This window comes from Gymnogyps californianus, chromosome 16 (assembly GCF_018139145.2).
Source record: "Gymnogyps californianus isolate 813 chromosome 16, ASM1813914v2, whole genome shotgun sequence".
NCBI classification, from domain to species: Eukaryota; Metazoa; Chordata; class Aves; order Accipitriformes; family Cathartidae; genus Gymnogyps; species Gymnogyps californianus.
This window is the reverse complement of record NC_059486.1, coordinates 10,656,638-10,681,149: the sequence shown is the minus strand read 5'-3', so window position 1 is coordinate 10,681,149 and position 24,512 is coordinate 10,656,638. Positions and strand designations below refer to the sequence as shown.

The window sequence follows — 24,512 nt, the reverse complement described above, 5'->3', positions numbered from 1 at the left end:
TTCAGAAAAAAAAAAGAAAAAAAAATAAAAGAAAGAAAACAGACTGATTTGGCAAGCAGATGTTAGAAGGAAGATTTATTTCACACACCAGAGAGTCTTCTGCATCTCTGTGGGATGGCTTTGCAAGTAGGCCAGCTGCCCTAGAGTCAGCCATTTTTAAGTCGGTCTTCCAGCCTCCCTGAACATCTTCATTAGACAAATTATCTGTTCTATTACATTTCTGAGTCTCATACTTTTTCTCGTAACTGGGCTTGACCTGTTCACTCCTGGGCTCTACAAAGGAAGGACCCAGGTCACCAAAATCTTCTTCGATGCTGGTTTGTCTGGTTAAAGTTTTCCTGCGAGCAAGCAATGGCCTCATGCTTTTCCTGCAGGAACAGTGAGCAGTCTCTGCACAACAGCTAGATGCAACGTTGGCAGAAACTGAATCGCAAGTATATTTAAAATTAAAACGAGATTCTTCTTCTTCACTTCCACAGTCTAGTCCACTGTCTGGGCTTCTCGATAAGGATCGGCTATATTTACATCCTTTGTCGTCTGCAGCAAAATCCTCCATGCCTGAAATTCTGTGCTTGGCTGGGTACCAGAAGTTGTGCTGCTGGTCTTGATTGTAGGGCCTAGGTGGTCTAGAGTCTCTAGCTATTGTGGGATTCTTTTTATAGGGCATACCTAAACCCTGCTTGTACAGCAGTTCAGAGTATTCACCATCCTCTTCAGCTACTTCTGGAATACTGAAAAGCTTTTTACTGTGATGTATCTGCTGTGAAAAGTCAGGCTGTTCCAAAAAAGTGGCTTCAGTGGTCTTATTCTTATCGCACTCCTTAAGATTATGTAATGTTAAAAACCAGACAGGGAACAAATAATGTGTGACAAAAATAAAATGGGAGGGAAAAGGGAGAAGAAAAGAAAAATAAAGACAGAATTAGTTTTAGAGCAATGGCAAACATAAGACATGCAGCTTATTTAGTGAAAAGGATGTCATGCTTTGAATGAGAATCTGTGAAAAATAAAGACATGATTAAGAAGTTGCTGGGTGTCAGATACAACATGAGAGGTCAGTACAAACAACTGAGTGATGCTCTTAAAAAGAATAAACCCATGCATTTAAAACAAAGTAATAAAAGCTGCATACAGGTTCCAGCATGGTGAATGAGAATGGCACTAAAACACAGCACTAATCCTTAGTATGTTCCTTGCCCCATGCCAAATCGCTAGTTAATTTTTCTTTATAAACAGAACCCATATCTGAGAATGAAAATTCTGTTCTAGCAAGCTTTCTTGCTTTGCATCTGTTAAAGCATCCTATATGAGTAGAAAATACTCCTAAATCTCCTGCCAGAGGAGAGCTATTCTGCTGACATCATTAAAGCAGTTCTAGTTTCCTTTGTAAAATTGTAAAAAACCTGCACCATTTTTAAAGCTTGGCTTCCACATAAAGAACCCTGAGAAGCAGGCTGCTCTCTGATGTCACTTGGTCTGCACTCTCATCAAATCTCTCATCATAATCTCGTACCTGCTTGACAAAACCAATATTTGAAAATCAGCCTATTAGCAGAATTAAGTAAAAGTCTCTGTTTATACCAGAAATAGGTAAAAACTATGCCAGTCCAGATAAAATAAGCATTCTGAACACGATAGATACATTTTGTAGTTTTTCTATTACATTTACACAAAACACAGGTTGGTGTGACAGAAGAATCCTATGCAGTATCTTTGTTGGACTCTGAGAAGAGACAAAAGAATAATGATGCAGCAGGTGTTGGTTTTGATTGACATGTTTTATACATTCTACATCATGGAGATCACCTCTCCTTGTACTTTACTCAATGCCCAGATCAGGTAGGTCTCTGGACACAACAGCACCCATAAATAATGACAGGATTATCTTGGAGACTTCAGCAATACCTCTCTCTCTGAGCATGTTAAACTTAACTGGGGTTTGGATGTCTTCCCCTTTCAGGCATTAGGAACTTTCTAAGTTACTTTATGACTATATCGGTTTCACCTATTTTCATTCATTTTTAAAATGTGTATCACACTTCTGAAACTTTTGAGACAAACTGCCATACAAGTGGAAAAAAGTCAATAAACATGAACACGGATAGTTTTGATTGGAGCTCAAATATCCCACATTTTAGAATGCTCAGATCAAGTGAGTGAGTTGAATCTTCCCTGGATCACCCGTGTCAGCCTTTGTTTTAGGGAACCATTGGAGGGAATAATAATCTCCCAATAAAGCAAATATATATCTGCATGCAAAATGTTTTCTTGTTACTTGGGGGCATCTATTAACTCAGGAAAGAATACTCAATTACAGCTGCAAGGGCATGGTTGGCATATTTTCAGATGCAAGAGGATCAGGAATCTGATTATAGCAAATTCAGTAAACATGTTTTTCAATTTTTTGTTAGTTACTGATGTTGCAAAGTGAAATTGGATCTAGTGAAAGAGAGGGAAATCATCGAGCACTTTGGGAGCAGCACCTGACCTGCATTTTATATCAGAAAACTTATCAGCATGGTGGGCCTTATTCTCCAAATGAGACTCAGACATTCATGAGTCCTTCCCCAGGAAGTACTCATATACTGAATTCCACTTCTGCAGAAGGAGTCAACCAACCGAACCCTTCACATACACTACTACATCAAGAGAAGTATGCCTGCAGACCTTAACAGGTCTAAAATGATTTACTACACCAGTTAAGGGTCTGGACCTTTCTTTTGAAATATCAACATTGGCAATACTAATTTAAAATCAAGAAGTAAATATACTTTCTGATGCATAAAGAACAAGAACAGTTTGGGGATAATTCACTTTTTCCCAGAGGAAAGGGACAGAAGCAGCATGCAGAAGGATTTCAGTTTCCACCGTTAGCAGAATAATAGAAACACTGATTATTTTTTCCTTTGAAAAAGTACCTGTCGTCTCATTCCAGATAGTATCAGAATAAAAGGACTGAATTTATAGTACATGAAAGCAGTTATAAGAATGGTTAAAATTCTTGTATGCATGAGAAAATAGTATTGTTTTTTAGTTAAATAACAGCACATTGGAAGAAAAATCAACCTGTGGGTTTCTAAGAGAACACAATTTAGTGTAATTGCTAGACACATAAAAAGCAAATACAATTTACATGTACAAATATACTATGAGAAATATATATTCTGTATTGGGTAGGTTTAACATTCTACATACGCTTTAATTGTTATACTTGTATATAGAAAAGTTGTCTTTCATGATGAATATTCCTGTGTAGTATTAAAGCAATATTTCTGATAGGTATTTCCTACTGTCTCTGGTGATTCCTTAATAATCAGAGCATGAGGATTTCTGACAATGCATTTATCAAACAAAGCTGACCCAACTCCCTTTCTTACAAGCACGCTTTAAAGCCTGTGGAAGAGATGGACTAGGACTGGAAACAGGGACAAATTACTCAGACATGAAAAACCTAATTTGTTTTTTTTTCTATATGTATATATGTTTATATAAATCTTCTTGCTCAGAAACAACTCATTGTCTGGGTAGCACATGTAGTATATTGTCATATAGACATGGGAAAGGCCTTCAGATACAGAACAGAAATTGCAACTTCAACAATGACATATAGGAAAATAGTCAATTAGTTCAAAGATTAGCTATCAAATAATGCAAAAAAAAAAAAGTAATAAATGTATTAAAGTGACCTTGACATCATAAACAATGCTCACCCCAGTTCTAGGTCTATACGACAGTGTGAGTTTTAATGGTCTGCAAAATCCATAATTGATTAAAAGAAATTCTTTGAAGGAAGAATCAAAATAAGGAGGTACTCCTAAGTTTTCTCTGCAGTCACACTTACCTTAAGTGCATTGTGTGAAGTCACACTGACTCGTCGCCTTCCTCCATCCTCCAGCTGCATTTCGGAGTACAGGTCTTCCTCATCTTCTTCCATAATATCAGACAAGTCAGAACCTCTGCTGCTCTCTGTATGGTACTCTTCACCATGGCAATAGTGAGGCTAATTGACAGGATGAGAGAGAAAAATCTTCACTGACTGTAAAGCTGAAAATCCTTGTAGAACACCAATGAGGACTAGAGCATTTCCTAGGTTTGAATATCACACTATATAACTGCACATAAATTACATCATGCGGCTTGCTGCTCTGTTCTAGTGGAGAGATTATGTATAATTTTTTTTTGCCCATTTATGTTCCCAATTCAAGAAATCCAATCTTAATCCCATAGGTGATACAAAAAAGGATGTCTGCATTCACAGCACCAAATCTAGTTTTAGTCTTGATTAAATTCCCTTGATTTAAAAAGGTCCTTTATGCATCAATGGACTTGCTGGCCAAATTGTAAAAGCCCTAGGATAATTCACATATCATCTGTTCTTCACAGCTGTTTATTACATCACGTTGTAATTTAAAAGTGATCAGCATTTAACTCTTGCAGGATGTTACCATCATTGTATGATATAGCTAGCTGATGGAATTTGAAGCTTTCATTCTCTTAAACATTGTAGGAATAGACTGGCTAAAACCTTAACTGTCTTTTAAAATTAGTCCAAATATTTCAAGTTCCTGTAAGTTTCCAATTAGTTGGAAGATAAGGAGAAAAAGTATGCCCTACTGAATTGCTAATGTTAAATAGGAATGGCCTCTGTTAAACATTACATCTAACAAATCAGATCATAAACAAAACTCTTTGTATTTCCAAGTACAAATTTTCAAGTGGAGTCATCTGACTGTCAGATTGCAGTAGAATATTTGAAGAACCAAATATTCTAGAAGTACTAGAATGCTAGAAATTACTGCATTCCTTCCTCCAGCAATACTAATGAAGAAATAATTTCTGTGGTACCAGGTCAATTCCCATAGCTATGTAACACTGATATCAATCAATCCCAGCAATGAGAAGAAAATGTCTACAATAAGCAATTTCTCCAAAGTGAAGATGGATTTGCCCTCCCAATACAAAAGACAATTTGTCCTCTTTTAATTCTTTGTTCTGGAGCTAAAAAGATTGTAGGGTGAAGCCTTTAGTAGTAATTGTCGGTGCCAAGCCCATAAATGTTTTCAGATGCTTCAGATGCATTATATTAGGATCATTTTAGGAAAAAAGCCACTGCAGTTTCACAATGTTTTTGGTTTCTTTTTGAAGTTAAAAGATCAGACTATATTCTAATGCTTCATTTTTCACATCTAAACTTTGTGGCTCTTTTACTAAATTTTATTATTTCATCAGTTCCATTCCAGCAGAATCTTGGTTCTGTTTTTCATAGAAAAGCATTCCTGCACTCCTGTTCTCAGCTGTATTCAAACAGACTTGGGGGTTGCACTGGCACAGTACTACAGAACTTGCCCAACTAAGTGCACAATGCCTTGTAGATTATCAAAGGCCAATACTGCTGGAATAAAGCCCTGATTGCTTGGGCTGTAGTTCACAGACTACAGAGACCGAGCAAACTGCCTCCAAGGCTTATCCATTGTGGTTCAGGAATGCCTTGCTAAACAGCCACTCAATTATTTAAATAAATCCTCTAATGCAAGCACTACATTAATTGAGGTATAAAACATAACTAGGAGATATTACATAAGCAATAATTATGCAATTCTCCTTGCAATCAATTAACTCTGTATGTAATAGGGCACACATACTCTGTGTTCAATAACTGGGTGCATTTACACATGCAGATTTCCAGAGGAACCTCTATGGCCATATATTCCATGCACTTGTGGTTATTATTTCACATGTTTTCTAGCACTGCCCTTCCTGCAAATGTCCCAAGTTGTCTCTGAATTTCAGGTCTATCTCTGATACTTACTTCCCTTGTCCTTATCTATTTACAGAGCAAATCAACAGCTTGCAGAAAACAATACCTTCGTACATTTTTGTGACACAAGAAAGAATTATTATTCCCATTTTAGTCTTGGTTGACAGGCTCACTGACCCAGATCCTCAGAGGTATTGAGATATTTAGATGCATAAATACTTGTGAGGATCTGGGCAAGAAAGACTAACTTTCGAAGTCTAAGTTCACAAAAGTCTGAGAGAGACTGATATTGCAGCACTGCGTCAGAATTGTGATCCATGCCACCCTTCCCTGTGGGGCATTTTAAACTGGAGAGTTTAAAATCAATATATCTTCCTACAAAATACAATGTGACAGACATGAAAAATTTCCATTAGTAGCCATATCTAATGCTAGTAAAAAGCTCGATGAAAAAACATTAATGTTACTTGCATTTGCTTGCAGTTTTTTTACTCATCTATGTGTGGTGGTTTTAGCTGGGATAGAGTTAATTTTCTTCATAGCAGCTAGTATGGGGCTATGTTTTGGATTTGTGCTGGAAACAGCATTGGTAACACAGGGATGTTTTAGTTACAGCTGAGCAGTGCTTACACAGAATCAATGCCTTTTCTGCTCCTCACCCCACCCCACCAGCAAGCAGGCTGGGGGTGCACAAGAAGTTGGGAGGCGACACAGCCGGGACAGCTGACCCCAGCTGACCAAAGGGATATTCCATACCATATGACGTCATGCTCAGCATATAAAGCTGGGGGAAGAAGAAGGAAGGGGGGGGGACATTCGGAGTGATGGTGTTTGTCTTCCCAAGTAACCGTTACGCGTGATGGAGCCCTGCTTTCCTGGAGATGGCTGCACACCTGCCTGCCGATGGGAAGTAGTGAATGAATTCCTTGTTTTGTTTTGCTTTGCTTGCGTGCATGGCTTTTGCTTTACCTGTTAAACTGTCTTTATCTCAACCCACCAGTTTTCTCACTTTTACTCTTCTGATTCTCTCCCCCATCCCACCGGGGGAGAGCAAGCGGCTGTGTGGTGCTTAGTTGCCAGCTGGGGTTAAACCACAACACTATGGAGTGAGGCAAGTCAGCTGATAGAAAGACAAAGACCTTTGATAGGGAATCAGCATACAGAATAGCAGTTGCTTCTGGAAGATACCAGCAGCACATGAGCATTATAATGAAATTAGCAAACTAATAATTTCTTATGGAGAAAACCACCACAGATTAGGTTTCTCCAATTTTCTCCAATTATTTCTTCACTAACAAACCAAGTGGTAAAAGTGATCATCTTTCATAACTAATGCAAATGAGCAATTAAACTACAAATAGGTATATCTCTGAAGCTATAAAATAAACATTTAATAATCAATTTACATGTAACACACTGCAGCTGTTTTGCCAAACATAATTTAACTGCTATTTCTCAAAGTGCATTTTTTGACATAGTGTTTTAGAGCAATGAGGAATTGTTTCAGCCGTACATGAAAACTAAATTTGAAACCTAATCAGATCTGAGAATACTTGTAGCCAGAGAGATTTCAAATCTAGCTTTGAGGACGTTCCTAGTAGACAACAGAGCTTAATCTTTTTAGGCTTCATGGAATATAACTTTAAGGGTTCCCAGCCTTCCAATGTTCATATCCAAACCTTCTATTTTGTAGAGCTTGGTAAAGCAGACACACACCAAACCACCCTTTAGTGATCTGAGGTAGTAAGTCCACATGGAGCAGCAACTTTGTACTCACATGGTAAATACCCCCAAGTTTATTTACCAAGGTTAAATATGAAGTATGGCTATCAGAAAAATGAAGTTGATCTTGGTCCCTTACAAACACTCTAAACTTTTTACACTGGGCCTTCTTAATAAGATCACTGGTCCTGTTAGAAAATCTTGGCCTCTGTGTCCAGAATAATTTTAATTGTATACAGAGGTACAGATGCATCTCACCCACAAGCACATTTTGTAAGCACAGCATGATTGCATGTATTCTAAAAATTGGAACCACTGTATGTGAAGATGGAACCAAATCAAATCCTGAAGCCACATATTTAGAACACTGGAAATTTGGAGCAATGTTTATCCATTTATAAATGCTTGAACTTCTACAATAAATGGAACTAAAGTTCCAGAAAGTCTGAGAACTGGTATGAGAAGGAATGCCGTTGCTTGGACCCTTCAACATGGGAGGTCAGATGTTTGGCTAACAAGATTATTTGACCATGCTCAGACATAAGAAAATATCTCTTTGCTAGAATTTACATCTCTCTTGAAAGTAATGTAATAAATTACTTTATATTTGTTTTCAGATGTGCAAAATTCTTCTGGGAACATCTTTCTGTTCATTACAGCATGGCAAGTATATATGGTGTTGGTTTTCTGCTAATTAGGTTTACAGGTTATTACAGGTTAGGTTATTACAAGTCACCATCCTTTACCAAGGATGGTAAATCCATCCCCCTTTCCCTTTTTTCACAGCATGTTTTCATATGCAGTAGTAACACATCATACAGAAAAAGCCCAGAGCCCAAACATGACATTCCAGTCACATTTTCTGTGTCAATTTTTTCAGCTTCAGTTTTTTCAGTTTCCAGTGCTTAAGACTGCTGCATGGGATAACGATCTATAGATGCATGGTGCCAAGCATTCAGTTCCCATTAGACAGTGTTATGCTCCAGTAACAGGACATTCATCTACCTCCCCACAATTTAGCTGCTTGTCTGTATAGTTTACCAATACGGCCACAATAATCAGATGGTGACCTGGATAGCCTGCTGAGCTTCATAAAATACTTGTTTCATGTCAGACACCTGACACAATAACAAGACCAGGCTACTTACTTGCTTTCCAAGTTCTGACCCTTTCAGGAAATCATCAACTGAAGCCCCTCTTCTTTTGACATTAGGAGAATCATAGCCGTCTTCCTCATCATCCGAGTTAGTGTATTGGGCTGCATTACTCCTTTCGCTAAAAACACTCCTCCTCTCCATCTAACAAAGCAACAAAAAATGGGAAATTGTGAAGCAGACTGGTTCCTGCAACCAGTGGAAGAAATGGCAAATATAAGATGTAAGGACTCAAGAATACAACATTTAAATATACTCATGGTTTAAAGCAATTTTAGTTTCCCCTGACTGTAACCTTTTAGGATTTTTCAAGAATTTTTTTGCTTGTCATATTACTCTCGCTCATAAACAATTATATGCTTTTATGTGATCATCAACTCAGCTGCTAGCTTTCTTCCCTGTACCACTTATGTCAAAATTCTCAGTATTCTACAGTCAGAGGCTGCTAATGAAGATGCTAATTTCACCTTGGCAGAGGGTTAGCGGACAACCTAGCCACTACAGTATTTTTGACCTCAGTACAAAAAAAGCTATAGAATTAGACTTCGTGCTCTTCCTCTGCTCTGAGGTGACTCTTACCCTCAGCTACTGATTCCTGCTGCTTACCCTCATGACAATAACCATCAGCCATCTGACAGGCTGGATGAAGGGCAGAGAGAAGACACACAGCTGCTTCTGCAGCAGCCTACCACAAGGGAAGAATTTCTACTACTGGGGACTAAACGTGACAAATATCATTGGCAGAATTTGATTTAATTTGGAGTGAATCCATCTGTAAACTTCTGTCCAGATCCTAGAATTAAACATTTCAGGCATCACTAAAATTAATGTAATTAAACATGGTTCAAAGCATATGTTATGTCAGCAATTTTCAAAAACAGAAAAAGTATTTCAGTTCTCTTTCCCTATATGGTTAAATCACCTTTCATCTCAGAGTGCCAAAGAAACTAATTGCCTTTTCTTCCTCTATTACATTTATTCCAGTTTGCTTTATTTATAAACAAAAGGAAGAAATATACACGTGCATGTATATGTATTTAGCAGACCTTATTGATCTAGAATTATTCAGCTTCCCAAAAGCTGTATCATCACCCACTGGCTCAATTCTGTCCCAAAACAGGGACAGTCAATAAGTTGGGGCTGTTAAGACATGTGTGAACTGTCAAAATTAATGGAGTTATTTTGGAGATACGATGGGAGACCAAAGACTGGACATAACAACTGATGACTGCCAGCTGAAGGATCAAGAAAATGCATGAAAAAAGTGACACCAGAGCTTGAAACAAGTAACGGACAATTGTGAGCAGCTTGTGATGAGAAAGCTCCCCTGGGCACTGGGAGTATTTAAATATTGTATGCTTGGGTAGGAAAACCAGACCACATTGTCAGGATGCATACACATCAGCTATGCTGACCAAAGAGCCTCAAATATGGGACTTAAATTAACTAGCAAACATCTGAGTCGCTACAGCAGCCATGGGTCATAATGGTCTCAAAACCAGAGAGTCTCCTTTGGGCAGTGATGCTTCTAGCAGCTACAAAAGGAGCTGTAATGAAAAGCTTTCACATGGCAGCTATTTTGAAGCAGTTGTAAACATCTGTGAAGGTGTAGCACTGAGAAAGGGGCACTCTTGTAGGGCAAATACGTAAAATTGCCTGTGGATCCATGACAGCATATAAAACAGTGCTTTATGTGCATCTAGACTGCTGTTTGCTATTTTGAAAACGCAGGTAGTTTTAGAATACAAACATGTCTCTTATCTGACTGCTGGTTAGATTCCCTTATAGAAATGAGACTGTCCTCATTTTGTAAACTGTCAAAAAGACTAGCTCTCACAGTAAGTCTGCTCAGGACTTTTGTCTATCTGCCTATTTCCAGACCCATTTTTAAACTGTCCTTTATTGTTTTGGTCTCTTTCAAAGTACTTCAGTACTTGGTTGACTTTTCTCACATAGGCACAAGCCTCCCTTTTGGCTCCTGCAGGATCCAAGCACAAACTTTGATGATTACTATTTTTTTTTCAGAAGTAAGGCTCTGCATTTTTGGAGACAACATTTCCAGTGATGTTATGGGGTTTCTATGCTGATCAAAGGCTGATCAATGCTCTTTATGGTTACAAGCATATTTGTGGAAGACAGCACAGAATTTTAGCACATTGCTTCTTCTCAAACTATGGATCTTCAGGGTTTAGGAATAATTAGCTGCTCCTTAAAGCATATGATGAAAAAATTCTTTGATGGAAAGTGCCACAATGAATAAAGCCAGCCCAAAAAGCCTTAAGAAAAGGTTTGCCTTTACCCTATTGCTCTCTGCAACTCTTTGTGCAGCTTCTCTTGCCATGGCTTTTGCGACAGTATTTGGGACAGGTGTGCCTTGAGGTTGAGGGAGTATTCGGTTAGGTGAAGGAGACCTCCTCCCCTGAAGCGGGCTGTGAAAGTTAGGAGCAGGTGGCTCAAGCATGTGTCCATGAACAGGGGATGCCGAACGAGTCTGCTCCCATGACTCATCCATTTTTAAATGTGGACCTAAATGTTCTTCTTTGGTTTCTGGGGCTCCGGCACTTGCTAATGGCTTAGATTTGGGAGCAGTTCTGGGGTGAGGGGTTGGAGGCACCAGTAGGTCAGATGGAATGGCAGCAACAGAAGAGTCCACTGATTCCCCTTGTGCAGAGAGTGTTCGAACAGTAACTTCCTTTGCTTCCAAACTCCTTAGTCTCATGAGCTCCACCAATGTGCTCTCTGCTGTTGGAAAGATCACCTCCGCCACCTGAGTACACAAACAAGCAACTTACTAGCATGAAGACATCTGTTTCCCTCCCCTCAACCCCACTACAGTGCAAACTTCAATGTCTTAACATGGAGTGAATTATTGCCCACACAGAGTGGGCTGCAAGAGCCCACATTAGGGCTCCACGCCAATTAGCACCAGTTGTCTTTAATCCTTTCAACCCATTTGTCCAAAAGCTTCAGTGCTTATAGAAAGGAAGTTAATGAGCAAGTTATGCACAAACAAAAAAGTAGGTTCTACTGAAAGCTGAGAAAACCCTGCACAAATTCAAGTGCTGTCACATGTTTATTGTTGCCTTTACCTGTCAGTTGAAATTCACCTAATGTAGATGGTCACTGTAACGCTGGAAGGAGAACTCACCCGTTGACCTTTCGCATAAACACCATAGCCTGTGACATTGGCGCCATGGGAGGTCCCTGTTGCTGTCAGAGTTGGTGGTTTCCAGGACACCTGTATGGTTGCTGGGGTGGACCCAGCCCGTACAGTAACATCTTGAGGTGGAGCTGGAGGACCTAAGACAGACAAGACTGGTCACTGTTGAGCCTTAGATCAGAAGTATGTACGTCAACTGATATACCTGCAAGTTGGAAACTACAGATCTCAAAGCACTTTTTTGTTTTGTTTTGTTTTTTTTAAAGAAGACAAAATATCCTTCTTGCAGTTATTATGTAAAGACAGAAGCATAGGCTCAGCAGGTCATGGAGCCAGGAACTGACCCTCAGCTTACAGCCATTAACCAAGCTATATTTCTTTGCAAGATGGTCTGTCCTTGCAACTTGCTCTGGACCTATTTTTATCCCTCTGGGCTGCATAACTGCTACTTACTCTGAACATGCAGAAGATGTTAACAGAAAAATGCAGGGAGAAAAATGCCCAGGAGTGGCACTGTTAGTGGAAAACTGCTGCAGGTGACAGCAAGTGACTTTTTGGTATATATCTCTGCACTGAATGCACACTACATACTCAGAAATCACTTCCAAGTTCTGTCTCTCTGGACCATCAGTGGCTCCAAATCAAGATTTATAGGCCAGAAGCATATTGACACTAAGGTACAATATGTGGACTGCAAGCTGAAAATTTAACCTTTTCAACCAGCAGCATGCTGGTTTAAAGGACAACTGGACTCAAAGTCTTTTTTCTGCACTGAAGAAAAAAATACACCTGCTAACCTTTTAAGGCATTTACAATATGTTAGTGTAATAGCACACCAAATACATCCTTAATTAAAAGACATTATTACCCTACTATAAATAGCTCTACTTTGGACAGAAAGTCAAAGTAAAAATATCATAGAGATTATTAGTTCATGAATATTTCAGGCATCCTGTTGTGTTAATTTAACAGTCCAACCCTGAGAAGTGTTTCACGCTAAAACATTTCAGAAGCAGTGTTCAGCTGTAGCCGTCTCTGCCTAATAGCCGGAAGAATACAAACCTTGGTTGCTGTGAGTTTGCTTTTGCCAGTGAACTAAGCACAACCAATTTCTGTTCATCTACCAAAAAGCTACAAGTATTTTAACTGTGTGCATTCATTACTACCAAACAGATCATGACACAAGTGTAAATATCACACAAGCCTCAGTCTCCAGATATGCTGGCAGACCGTCAGTGCATTTCAGTAGTTTGCTGTCACTGAATTTCATCTCCTAGTGGGCATGGAAATAAAATTATGGTTATGTTCAGGACACTACAGGCACAATGTAAAATTTTTGCCTATACCATTACTTGCATCTATAATGTATTTTTAACTTGCAAGGCCAAAGTATGCAAACTGACCTAATACTATTCTTGGCCAACATGTAGATTTTGATTTAGGATTGAATTTCAGCTTCCTTGACCATCCTATTTTATTGACAGCCAGCACTCCCAATCCAGCAAAGCTCCTCAGCTTACAAGGATGCATCTGATCTAGCCCAGTATCTTGCCAATGACAATGACATTAATCTGCTCCTGCAGGAGAAGTCACCTTCCTTCCATTCTCCCAAACCCCAACAATCCCCAGGGAGTCTATCTCGACCTTCACAGGCTGTAGCAGAGATAGGTTTAATAAACTGTAATGCCCAAGGCTTAGTATCGTTTCTATTTTCCCCCATCATTAAATGGGAAATTACTCTTGATGACTTTTGATGGTCTTGGTCATCAACATAAATGTTTGTTTCAGAATTCTGCTACAGTTTGGTCTTCATGAATTTATTACCTAAATGAGCTCAAAAACCATAACAGTCCCATTGGTCCCAATCCTGGTAATACTTATGCCTATTTTTAGATCTGAGCACCGAAAAGAGAACTACCTCTATTTTAACTTAAGCAATTCTAATGCTTTGATGAATCAAGAAGAGGAGTTCAATTGCTCAGCAACTAAAGAGCTGTCACTCAGCTTTGGTCCGATAGGAAGCCAAGTGTTTTCAAGTATAAATCATGCAAAACATGATATATCTATGCAAAGAGAAAAATGAAAAGGTGACCTCTAATTGTCTTGTACTTTTCATGCATCTGCTCTCTCTAGCTTTGAAATGTGAGCAGTTATCTCAAGTTCATTTTTGCTTAATGTATTCCTAAAAAACCCCTGAGATTGATACAGTGTGAAAATTTTAAAATATTCACTGATCCCCACTCCCTTTTTGGTGTAAGTGGCTGATGGTATCCTTTTCCATAAGGATATCAGTGAACCCACTAGTAAAGTGCAGAGCTTCTCAGCTTCAAATAAAGCAAGCACATGTATTCATTTGTAAACATTTCTGAAGCCCTTAGAAAAATGTCAGTACAAATGTTAGCAGCTGCCTGTGGCCAGTTATGTTGCAGTTCATGCTGCACTGTGTGCTAAACCTGACATTCACCACAACTAAAGGTTTATGTGACGTCACTCACCCCCATGCATCTTCTAGAGAAGCACAATAACAAGAGATTCTCTTCACACAGAATATCTGTATTGCTCTCTCAGCATACTTTAAAATCATCTTTGAAACACGTCCCTTACATTAAAGACACTTTCTCTATTTTTTTCCTTTTAACTTCTTTCTTTTAATTGTAGCTTGGAAGAAGAGAGGTGATTACTCGAAGCCAGTAAAATTTGCAAGACAAAAACATGACACACTATGATGGTAACTCCCATTGCTGACTCTGATTTCATGGGCATCCTTTTCCATTTGTTTCAATGACTTTTGAAGTACAAGCATCACCCTCTAATCACTTCAACATTGCTATTTTATTTTGCTACATAACAGTGAAAAGCTGTTTTGTAAAAATGCTCTCTGTGAAATGAAGTGGTGGGGAAGATTCTGGGATCTCTGGATCTAAAAGCAGAAGCTTCGCTGCATTTTAGCTCCTCAACAGAGAACAGCTCATTTATTGCTTTAGCAGACTTCAGCAACTAGAGGGAGATACAGCACGTTAAGTGTTTGGCCTGAAAAAACCTCACTCGAAAGGCCTTTCCCAAATAACAAAGAAGTCAACATACCTAATAAGTTCAAGCCACCATCTAGGCAGTATCTCCTGACTGCCACAGAACATATACAAAGTTTAAAATGCCTCCCCTCCTAGCAGATTCTATAATAGCACTACCACTTATCTCACTGAAATGATTTAAGACAAAAGAGTAAATGCCTGAGCTGAGGACGTTTTTACCGAAACTATAAATCAACAGCATCAAAAGCAGTAGACATACAAGCTTAACTCCCTCTCTACTCAACCAGCATTACTGTCCTGCATGTCTTCTTACATATAAGTCACACAAGCCAAGGAAGAGACCAGAACTAATTCCTGCCCCTTTGCTAGCATCAAGTCCCAGCAGGGAGTCAATTAAGCCATAGCACAGTACATGCTATTGAAATTTCACTCGCCAGGAGTCACTTGTACTTGACTGTCCCTGCTTCAGAGGCATTCAGTGCTCTGAAAGTCTGAATATATAAGGAGTCTTCTACTTGTCCTTGGTTAGATGACCTTGGTTAGATGGATCTATAAGGAGAGATGTTCAAATTTTTCAGGTACTGCCATACACCCCCAAAATTATGAGATTATCCTTTAAATGCACCACATTATTTCTGCTCTAGTTTTCAACATTACTTCACTGTTCTTAAATACTGGGAAATGACTGGTAACACCAACATTCCTAATGTAAAAGCAAGGTGGGAAAAAACCTCGGACTTTCCAAAATACAACCAACTTGTTATCTTTACAAATTCAAGTTGTACTGTGTGATTACAACTTCAAAACCAAAATGAATTTACAACCCCTAAATGACTGTGTGATCCTCTAAGATGTCTCTGTTGTTTTTCATTACGGAAAAGGGCTGGATCATCTATGTAAAAAGTGCTTTAAGACACAAAAATAACATACAAATAACATGTCAGAAGTAATAACTGTTTTTTTCCCAGTGTTGTTCACACCAGCGAAAATGAATTACTACCAGAAATACTATAACTAGAAAAATTAAATACAAATTGAGATTAATCTGATAAAACACTTAGCGTGTGACCTGTGATGATGGTAAGCATGGCTTTCCCTAGTTTATCTCCCCAAAATGCTTCAGTCCTTACCCAGGAACAAAGAATAGAATAACACAGGACAGGAATTAATTTTAGATACCATAAAGCAATCTAATAATCCCCAGTCTGCTCATGAAAGTGACAGGGATTACAGTGTAAAGCTAAAAGTTAGATTAATTTATCTACTATTTTCAGAGAAACTTAACTTGAGAGTTTTGGGTAGGGAGAAAAATATCAAACCTGCTGGCAACGTAGAAAATTCCACAAAGGCTTCCTTTTTTTCCCGTTGTTCCAGGGGAAGCTGCCAGGGCATCTGATGCGGCTTTGCCATGACCTTCACCTTGTAGGCCATATTGGGCTTCAAATTAAAAAAATGGTACTTGTAGCTAGCAGCCTTGACAATGTCAAATTCTTCTTCATTGAGAAAGATCACATGACTGTAATTACTATTTGTAGGGAGCCAGGACAGCTCAGCAGAAATCTGGGTTATATTGTCCACTTTAAGATTAGAGGGGGCTACTATGACATCCCTCCCAACTAACAAAGTGCACTGCAGTTCATCTGAGTTACCCTTGTTTGTAATGCTCTGAATTGATATTCGGTATGTACAAGCAGAAATGTTAAGCTTTTCTATAAGAGCTTTGTTCTGCTTCCCAAGGCTATGTTCATCCGTACTTCTTTGTCAACGAGAACATTGTAGCTGCTAATGGTTCCCCAACCGGGTGGCACTACCGGTGGCTCCCAGCCCACAATGACACTTTTGGCTAGTTGTTTAATAAGGGTGATTTTTCTAGGATAAGGCACAATGTCTTCTCCAATTTCATCAATGTTCACATCCAGAGTCCCTGCGCCATTGCTGATTACACTAGAGTCTATGTGACTTGGTGGACTTATCTCCAAGAGATCTCCTTCCAAAGTAGGACCCAAATGGTTGATAAAATTCTGATCTTGTTCACTGCTTAATGTGCTTGATAACCGGGTCTCATTGTCTTGAACAAAATCCACAAAATTTGAAGGGACTAGTCCTCTTTGTCCATCTAGAAGTTCCCCTGGTGAGAAAGAACAATGCCATTAAAATCCTTGAAGGAGCATACCTCTTGCATGTCAATGCCTTGCAAGTGGACAAGATAAGGAAGAAGATATAAGTAAAAATTGTACTTAAACAACATTCACAGTTTGAGAATGTAAAGGCTCAGTGAGGCAAAAACCAGAACTGCCAGTAAGCTTTCTTGTCAACTTAAATCTTGCCAGTAGGAAAAGCTGACAAAATAAAATATCTTATAATTAGCTTTGCCTGCAAGGAGCAACTTCGCTGGTGCAGAAACTCTGTTAATTAACACGATGATAGGGGTAATTTTAGCAATTGATTTGGTAGTAGATGAAGAAAAGAATTGGGAGCGTGTTTGTCAGATGAACTAATTTGAATCAGCATGCATTAGCATGAATTCACAGCTTAAAAAAAAAAAATACCTTCATAAAAGCCATCTTCATCCATATCTCCATACACATAAAGGTACTTTCCTGCCGTAAGGGGGAGCTCTGCCTCTGGATTTTCATTTGGTCCATCAAAAGGGTTGTAGCTGCAATGGAGTACAGATGGAAAACATGTGTGTTCACTTACAACCCCCCCACACCTCAATACTAATCAGAAAAAGGTGTACAGTTCTAAGGCTGCACAGGAAGGTAATTCCTCAGTTCAATCTTTTTGCTTCCCTTCTGAAACATATATTCCGAGTAGAGTCTAGGTCAGTTCGTTGTTGTGAACTGTAACTGTATCACCAACAGGCTGCCGTGAAACGCAACCTATTCACTTAAGCACTCTACACTTAAAACCACATCCTTTTCTGTAGAATTTACTTACGCATTTCTCACTTAGGTCTCTCTGAATACAATGGCCAAAATCTTCTTTATTTTTTAAAGTGAATTAAAGCAAACTCGGTTGTGGGGGTCTTTTCCAGTCTCCATATTCTGTTTGTTTTATATGGCAGTCTTTTACACAAGTTTATTAACATCAACAGAGACAAGTTAAATAAAGACAAAACCAGTGAGTTACAGCTAAATTAAGCTACTCATAGACAAAAACTTCTTATAAAGTATTTAAATCCATATCCATCCTGAAAGAAACTGTTAGTCACAGAATTTTTTATCATGACAGTGCTTTATATCTGAAATTTTAATGTGCAAAGCAAAGATGTGAGGAACATTTAAATCTTTCTTGCATTGATGAAAAAGCAATTTATAAGAACAGAATGAGACCTCCTCTATAAAGTAGGAAGTACACATTCTTATCTCATTTAGACATTGAAGACTAGAAATACAGCAGTGGGTAAAAGAGCCATGCCGTGTTAAACTTTCTCTGACAATTAAAGCACATGGAAATGGCACTATTTTGCAGCCAGTGCAAACAGGAAAGGGGTCTGCTATCCATAACATTGGTTCCAGGTAATAATTCAGTGCATGAATAAAAGTGAAGCAAAACCAAATGTTGAATATTACGAATACATATTATATATGTAATGAGCTGGTTTTTTTACCTATAACGGGCAATGCAAAGATGGACTTTCCCAGAATATCTCTGCTTTGAGGTATTGGAATTCTGATCATTATCCATCTGTAGAGGAGGAAAAAAAAAAAAAAAAGACTATGTGATTTCAAAAAGATGCATGCACTGTTTTCCTGACAGGCAATATAAATCAGACAGTGAACACACAACATTAAAAAAAAAAAAAAAATTAAAATCTAACATGGAACAGAACTGGTTAATTTTACTTAGAAGGGCTTAGGCTAAAAAAGAACTGCAATTCAGAGTCCAACAGGGCAAAGAAATTGAGCTAATTCCTTGACATCTTGCTAGACATTCAGATCACCTGTCTGAGACTGGATGTTGGTTTTCCTCAAAAGCTTGCAAAATTGACGAAGCACCAGTAGATTGTTGCTTTGTCATTTGGTCAGTGGAGATGGCTGAAGGAGATGTGATATTGATCACGCCACTCCCTTTCATGCTGCTGACTAAAGAAATAGGCATGACTTAACCATACCAGTCTCATTGACCACCTCACTCTCCTGACTGAACTTTTACTGAAGTCTTCATTACGGTTTAGTAAATTCAGTTACTCCAAGATGACCTGTTGTAAGTGATATGCCTAGTGTTTCTGGGCATAGTACAGCTATATGATCACACAGACAACCTAGGGTGATACCCTAATATTTTAATCAGAAAACAATAATAGAAACCTGATACCAGTAACTAAGTACTTAAGACAAACGCTGAGTTTAGAGCTGGTGCAAATGTCAACTTCCAAACACTTGGAAACAATGAGTATCACATAAAATACACCTCCTTGCCAATCCAATCCACAGCAGCAGCATCTGTTGAATTCCACCCTTTCCACTAACTGAACGAAAGAATATATTTCCTCTGAATTTACTATCATATTTAATTCAATTCTGCAAAGCCACACATTTATTCCATTACAAATCTGGTCTACAAAACCTGGAGATTAAATTGTGGTGCTGAATCAACACAGACTCCACCTATTTTAGCTCTGTGCTAGGTATCTCACTGGTAAAATAGTAATTCTTTCTGTTATGCTTTGAGCATAATAGAGTTTTGAAAGTGAGAGATGCACTTCTTTCCTCCACTTATTTTACAGTATGCTGTGAACTCTTTCAGGAAAAACAAACTTTTCACCTGAGCTTGAGAGAACTTTAATTAAGGTAGAAATACTAGGTTTAACAGTGGGATCAAATAAGATAAGTTGTCCAAAAATTGACCGAAATCTTACAATCTGGACAGAGTGAATATTAAACTGCAGCTTCGAGGCCTAAACTGGTCCCTGCTTGGTTCCCAGTATGGAACAAAAGTGCACCAGAAAAATATTGAGTCAAGTCACTTTTCCTCTGAATTAACTCTTAACGGGTGAGTTAGCTTGTTGAGTTGGCACAACACACACTATTCTGCCAACACTCCACTTCCAGTGAGGAGGACAGTAATAGTCAGCTAACAGGTACTGTCCCCTGTGTAGCATTCAGGGATGCAGGCAAATTTTCAAGGGTTATCATCCTGATGCCTTTGTATGGGCACGTCACAAAGCTAATAACTAACCCAATAATGCTTATTCTAGAAGACACTGTTACTAGTAACAGTCAGGGAAGTTGCAGATATATTTTTGCAGAGTATAATTTTTTTTCTTTCAGACTTCACAGCATTATGCTCCATTTTTAGATTTTATTCATACGCTCTCCCCCTGGGTCTGGATACCTCTGAAAAAGAATGGAGCTTAATTTCTGTGAGCTTGCATAATGTAAGTATGTATCACATAATTACACTCTAGAAGGCACACAATGAACAATTCTGCAAAAGAGGGCTTGATATTCTCAGTGAGAGATAACTCAAAAATAATAGAAAAAGGGAATTAAATTTGACATGCACTTCTTCTGTTCCTTGCTGTTAGTTCTGCTTCCCTAAGTCTTGTTGCTACGCTGCTTTTTCTGGTTTGACTACTTCGGGCTGCTTTTTCTGTGGCCTCTTCAAAAAGCAGTGAATGTTCCCACTTTTCAGTAATGCTGCTACACGTAAATATACACATATATTTATTTGTGGATAATCCTTAGATATGCCCATGGATTTCCTACTATACAAGAATCTAATATTTTGTTGAATATACTACAACATACTCAGGCTTGTGATCCATTTAAAAACATTTTGATTCTATCAACTTTCACAGGTTCAGTAGCAATGAATATAAAATACATAGAAAATACGCACACAGTTTCAGTTTATTTACTTCTGTAAAGGTTAAGAATGGGATTCAGGACTGTAAGGTGAGGGGTAAAATCTGAAGATCATTTCCTCATGGCTGTTTGCCCATATAAAACAGGATTACAGTATTTAATAGAAAATAATACCCTTCTATAAAGTTTTCAAAATGTGTCCTATACCTCCTTATATTTAACATTTGTCCTAAATATCAACAACCAACTTGCTATGACACCTTTGTAAAGTTCTTCTGAGCTTCCCATTGGCTTCTACTAGAATTCTACTGAAAACCAGGAAACCTTTCTAAGAAAGGAAGAACAGAACCTTTCAAAAGTACAATTAAATACAAGCTGTAAAGTTGAAAGGTGGAAGAGTTTTAGTGACAACATCCTGCAACTTTCACTTCCAGGTTACAGGCTCAATATCAGTTTAGGAGAGTGTGCTGGAAACTGCTGTTAGCGGGTGGTATCCACCTAGTTGCAGTGAGAAGATTCACACGTCATGAAAACCAGGCAAAGAACAAGTCCTGCAGAACGAGCTACTTCTCTGTCAGACTATACCTGCCTGGACAGGGCACTGCATGGAATTTCTCTTCCATTTGCCTAGGCTGTATCAAAGTCACACCTTTTGGTAGATAAAATAATAATAAACCTGCATAACATAGACATACACCAAAACAGACACAGGCAGAAATGCTGACTTACTCCTCTTATGCACAGAAGCAGTACAACACTCTGAATGCATCATTGAAGGCTGAGGTTTCATAGAAGCTTGAGGTTCTCACACACCCTTTTTTTATGCTGTGTAACTAGGATATCAGCAGAGATTTCTTTGAAAATATCAGTTAAATTCCCACTGGTCATGTTCCCAAGTTGTCTCAGAAAATGAGAATATTCGTGTCTTGACTTTTTAAAAGCAGGTGGATCAACCTGCATCGGTCCCCTGCAGAAGAGAAGTCTTGGGCCCATGACATGCATTTTCAGTAACAAATTTAAAAAGACTCACGTCTGAATCAAATCTGCATCTTGGGGTACCAGATCTTGACTTGGACAGGAATGTAGGCTTGACAGACAATTGTTCTGGTTTGTCTCCAGATATTTGAAGGGGTCGTATAAACTCTGAAATCACACAGCGACTTCCAGAAGGACTTTCATGACCTGGCAGTGAACAAAACACATATGAGAATAAGTAATTGTTCTCAAGCACAAACACTGCCAACTAATAAGCAGCAGTGAGTTATTTTCTCCTCCTGTTAGAAATCATTCTAGAAAAAGACTAAGGTAGGTAGACTGCAGAGCATAAAAGTAGCTAAGCCTACTAGTTCCCAGCCTTTTGGTAAATTACATAAGTCAACAATATGTAATGGAACATAATGTAGAAAGTGAAGGTATTTTAATTCGAAAAAATCAAAGTTAAAGTTTCCCCTCATGAAAACACCTTTGTTCTGAGCACCTTGATATCTTTGCAGAAGTTATCTGACATGCTGTTTAACATGCCCAGCACTAAAAAGCTGCTGTTGGAACCCTTCTATTTCTTTCAGAGGCTCTGTCACATACTGGAAAGTAGAATCAAGTCGTGCATTTATCTTCCAAGCAAGCGACTGAAATGCTAATAATTTAGTTGGCAGGATATTCATTTTGAAATGAAGGGAAGTGGTTTGGCTTTTTGCAGGGCAGTAAGTTCCAAGTAAGTTCCACCTGCTTCATATGTCTTAAAAGCTCCTTGTTAACACCAGTACTAAACCACATAATTTGGTCACAGTGCCATCTCTCCAGTTTCTAAAAAATGGAAGACATAGGCTATGAAAAAGGAAAAATCTCCAGAAATGCTTTTTGAATATTTTTATTGTGTTTTTTTAAAGCATTTAAAAATAAAAAGGAAAAGACAGTTTATATTGCACATTTAAAGGACCTAAGGAGGCAGCCTTACTAGAGGCTGAACACTCTTATCGCCTATTGACTTAAGTAAAAACCAGGCCTAATGATCAGGGGAGACAAATAAAAAGAACAACTTCATCAAGGTTGCAAGAGAGGCTAATAAAGTGTAATATAAAATACTTCCACATTTTTTCCCTTTTACTGTTAGCTTAGTCCCCAAACCACAAGAAAACAAGCAGGAAATTGTAAACTGAGCTTAATTATACTTGCAGCATCAGCAGAAGTTATAGCAAAGCACAGAGTCTAGGGTGTTGCTGACACAATCAGATATGCAAAGTGCCTTCTCCTTTCTCTCTCTCATTAACATAATGAACCTCTAATTTTTCAGACCCTGGATATGTGTAGGTTCAGCATTTCCTCTCCAGTTCTGCCAGAAGTCTGGACAGCAATGTTTTGCTACTGAATTGCAAGCTTCCCAGACACACGTCACCAGGAATTGTCAGTGGAACCTCTTTATTCATATTGCAGAGGACAATAAGCTCCAAAACATATCATCAGAGGGTTTTTCTGGTGTGCTCCTTAGTCCAATATGATTAATTTTCTCTGCATCACTGTAATTTACAGCAGCACAGCTTAAGCACATTGACAGCAGGGAAATACACAAGTCATCATACAAAAGATTAATTACAACCAGCCCTGCTTACAGCAATCCCCAGGCTGCAAAAGGGCACATTTTTTATTCTTGGAACCTTTCTCACATATATAACAGAAAAGTCATCCCCGTTCAGAAACCTTTAGCCAATTTAGCTCCTTCTGTTTGCTGTTAAAGTGCTTGCCATATCAGCCTGTCAGTGCCAAGCCTATAAATAATTGGTCCAACTGTGATTATTCATTCAAAGGAAACTGCTGTTTGGTCTCATACCTCCTGGATTTTTCAGGCTTTGTTATTAAATTAGTTGCACTACATACAAAATGTGGAGAAAGATTCTTGGACAATATAGCCCTTGCTTTGCATACATATAGGATGATAACCAGGATAGGAACACACATTATCAAGAACACCAGGAATATCAAGATGCTGGAAGATATTCAACTGTCTTATTTTTCCCACTTGTAAAACAAGGTGGATAAAATTTACCTTGAGTCCTTAATACATAGGAGAGAAAACTGCGTGGTAGTTGTAATTGCATCATGTGACTGGACGCATCTATGGCTCCAGATGGTGCTAATAACTAGATACAGCCTACTCAGATACCTCACTTCCCATCAGAGTAAATCTATACCCATATCCATCAATGTATGTGGAAATAATACAGCTTCTGCCCCAAATCTAGCTATGCAAAATGGATCCGTCTTCCTAACTGGACTTACTGCCACCTTCAGTGTCCTCTGTTTCTCTATTCATTTGGCTACCTGTGCAATGTAACATCTCCCTGCTCAATAAAATCTGCACTGGGTGCCATCAGCTCCTATCTCTTTATGAAAAAGTGTGTGAAATAACAGAAGTTGATCCTCTAAGGCTCTTTCCCATGCTGTGGAACTGCTTTTATCTGGGACCACAATGTGATCTATTTCTTAAAGTAGCTTAAAAATTACTGCATTTTCAAGGTATTTTAATATCTGCAATAAATTGGAAAGAACAGATTTTCAGGTGAGCCGTATCATGCAATGTTAGCAGTTAGTTCCTGTGTATTCTGGACAGGACACTTTTTTAAAAGGTCATGAGATGCTCAAATAATATATGTAAATTCATGCTGATTTGATGTATGTAGAGCCACAGTTGGATTAAAAAAAATAAACACAAGCATCATCAACTAATGCCTTTGCAAAAAGCAAAATTGAGATTCACTGTGCAGGAAGCACATTCCTCCTGAAACCTCCTGAATCTCTGTAATCTCCTGATCATTTCTATAGAGGATGTCTATTTTTGCGGATTGTGGATACATGAGGACAGACAAAAATGGCTGCATT

General features: G+C 38.5%; 1 protein-coding gene across 1 annotated transcript in view; it reads right to left on the bottom strand.

Moving 5' to 3' along the window:
• RIMBP2 (RIMS binding protein 2) overlaps positions 1-24,512 on the bottom strand; it is a 57,828-nt gene that overhangs the window by 20,065 nt on the left and 13,251 nt on the right. The window contains 10 exon segments of the mRNA XM_050906652.1: positions 89-820; positions 3,842-4,000; positions 8,629-8,778; positions 10,934-11,401; positions 11,783-11,934; positions 16,146-16,544; positions 16,547-16,954; positions 17,376-17,485; positions 18,440-18,516; positions 21,670-21,821. Coding sequence (XP_050762609.1) covers positions 89-820; positions 3,842-4,000; positions 8,629-8,778; positions 10,934-11,401; positions 11,783-11,934; positions 16,146-16,544; positions 16,547-16,954; positions 17,376-17,485; positions 18,440-18,516; positions 21,670-21,821 — 2,807 coding nt within the window.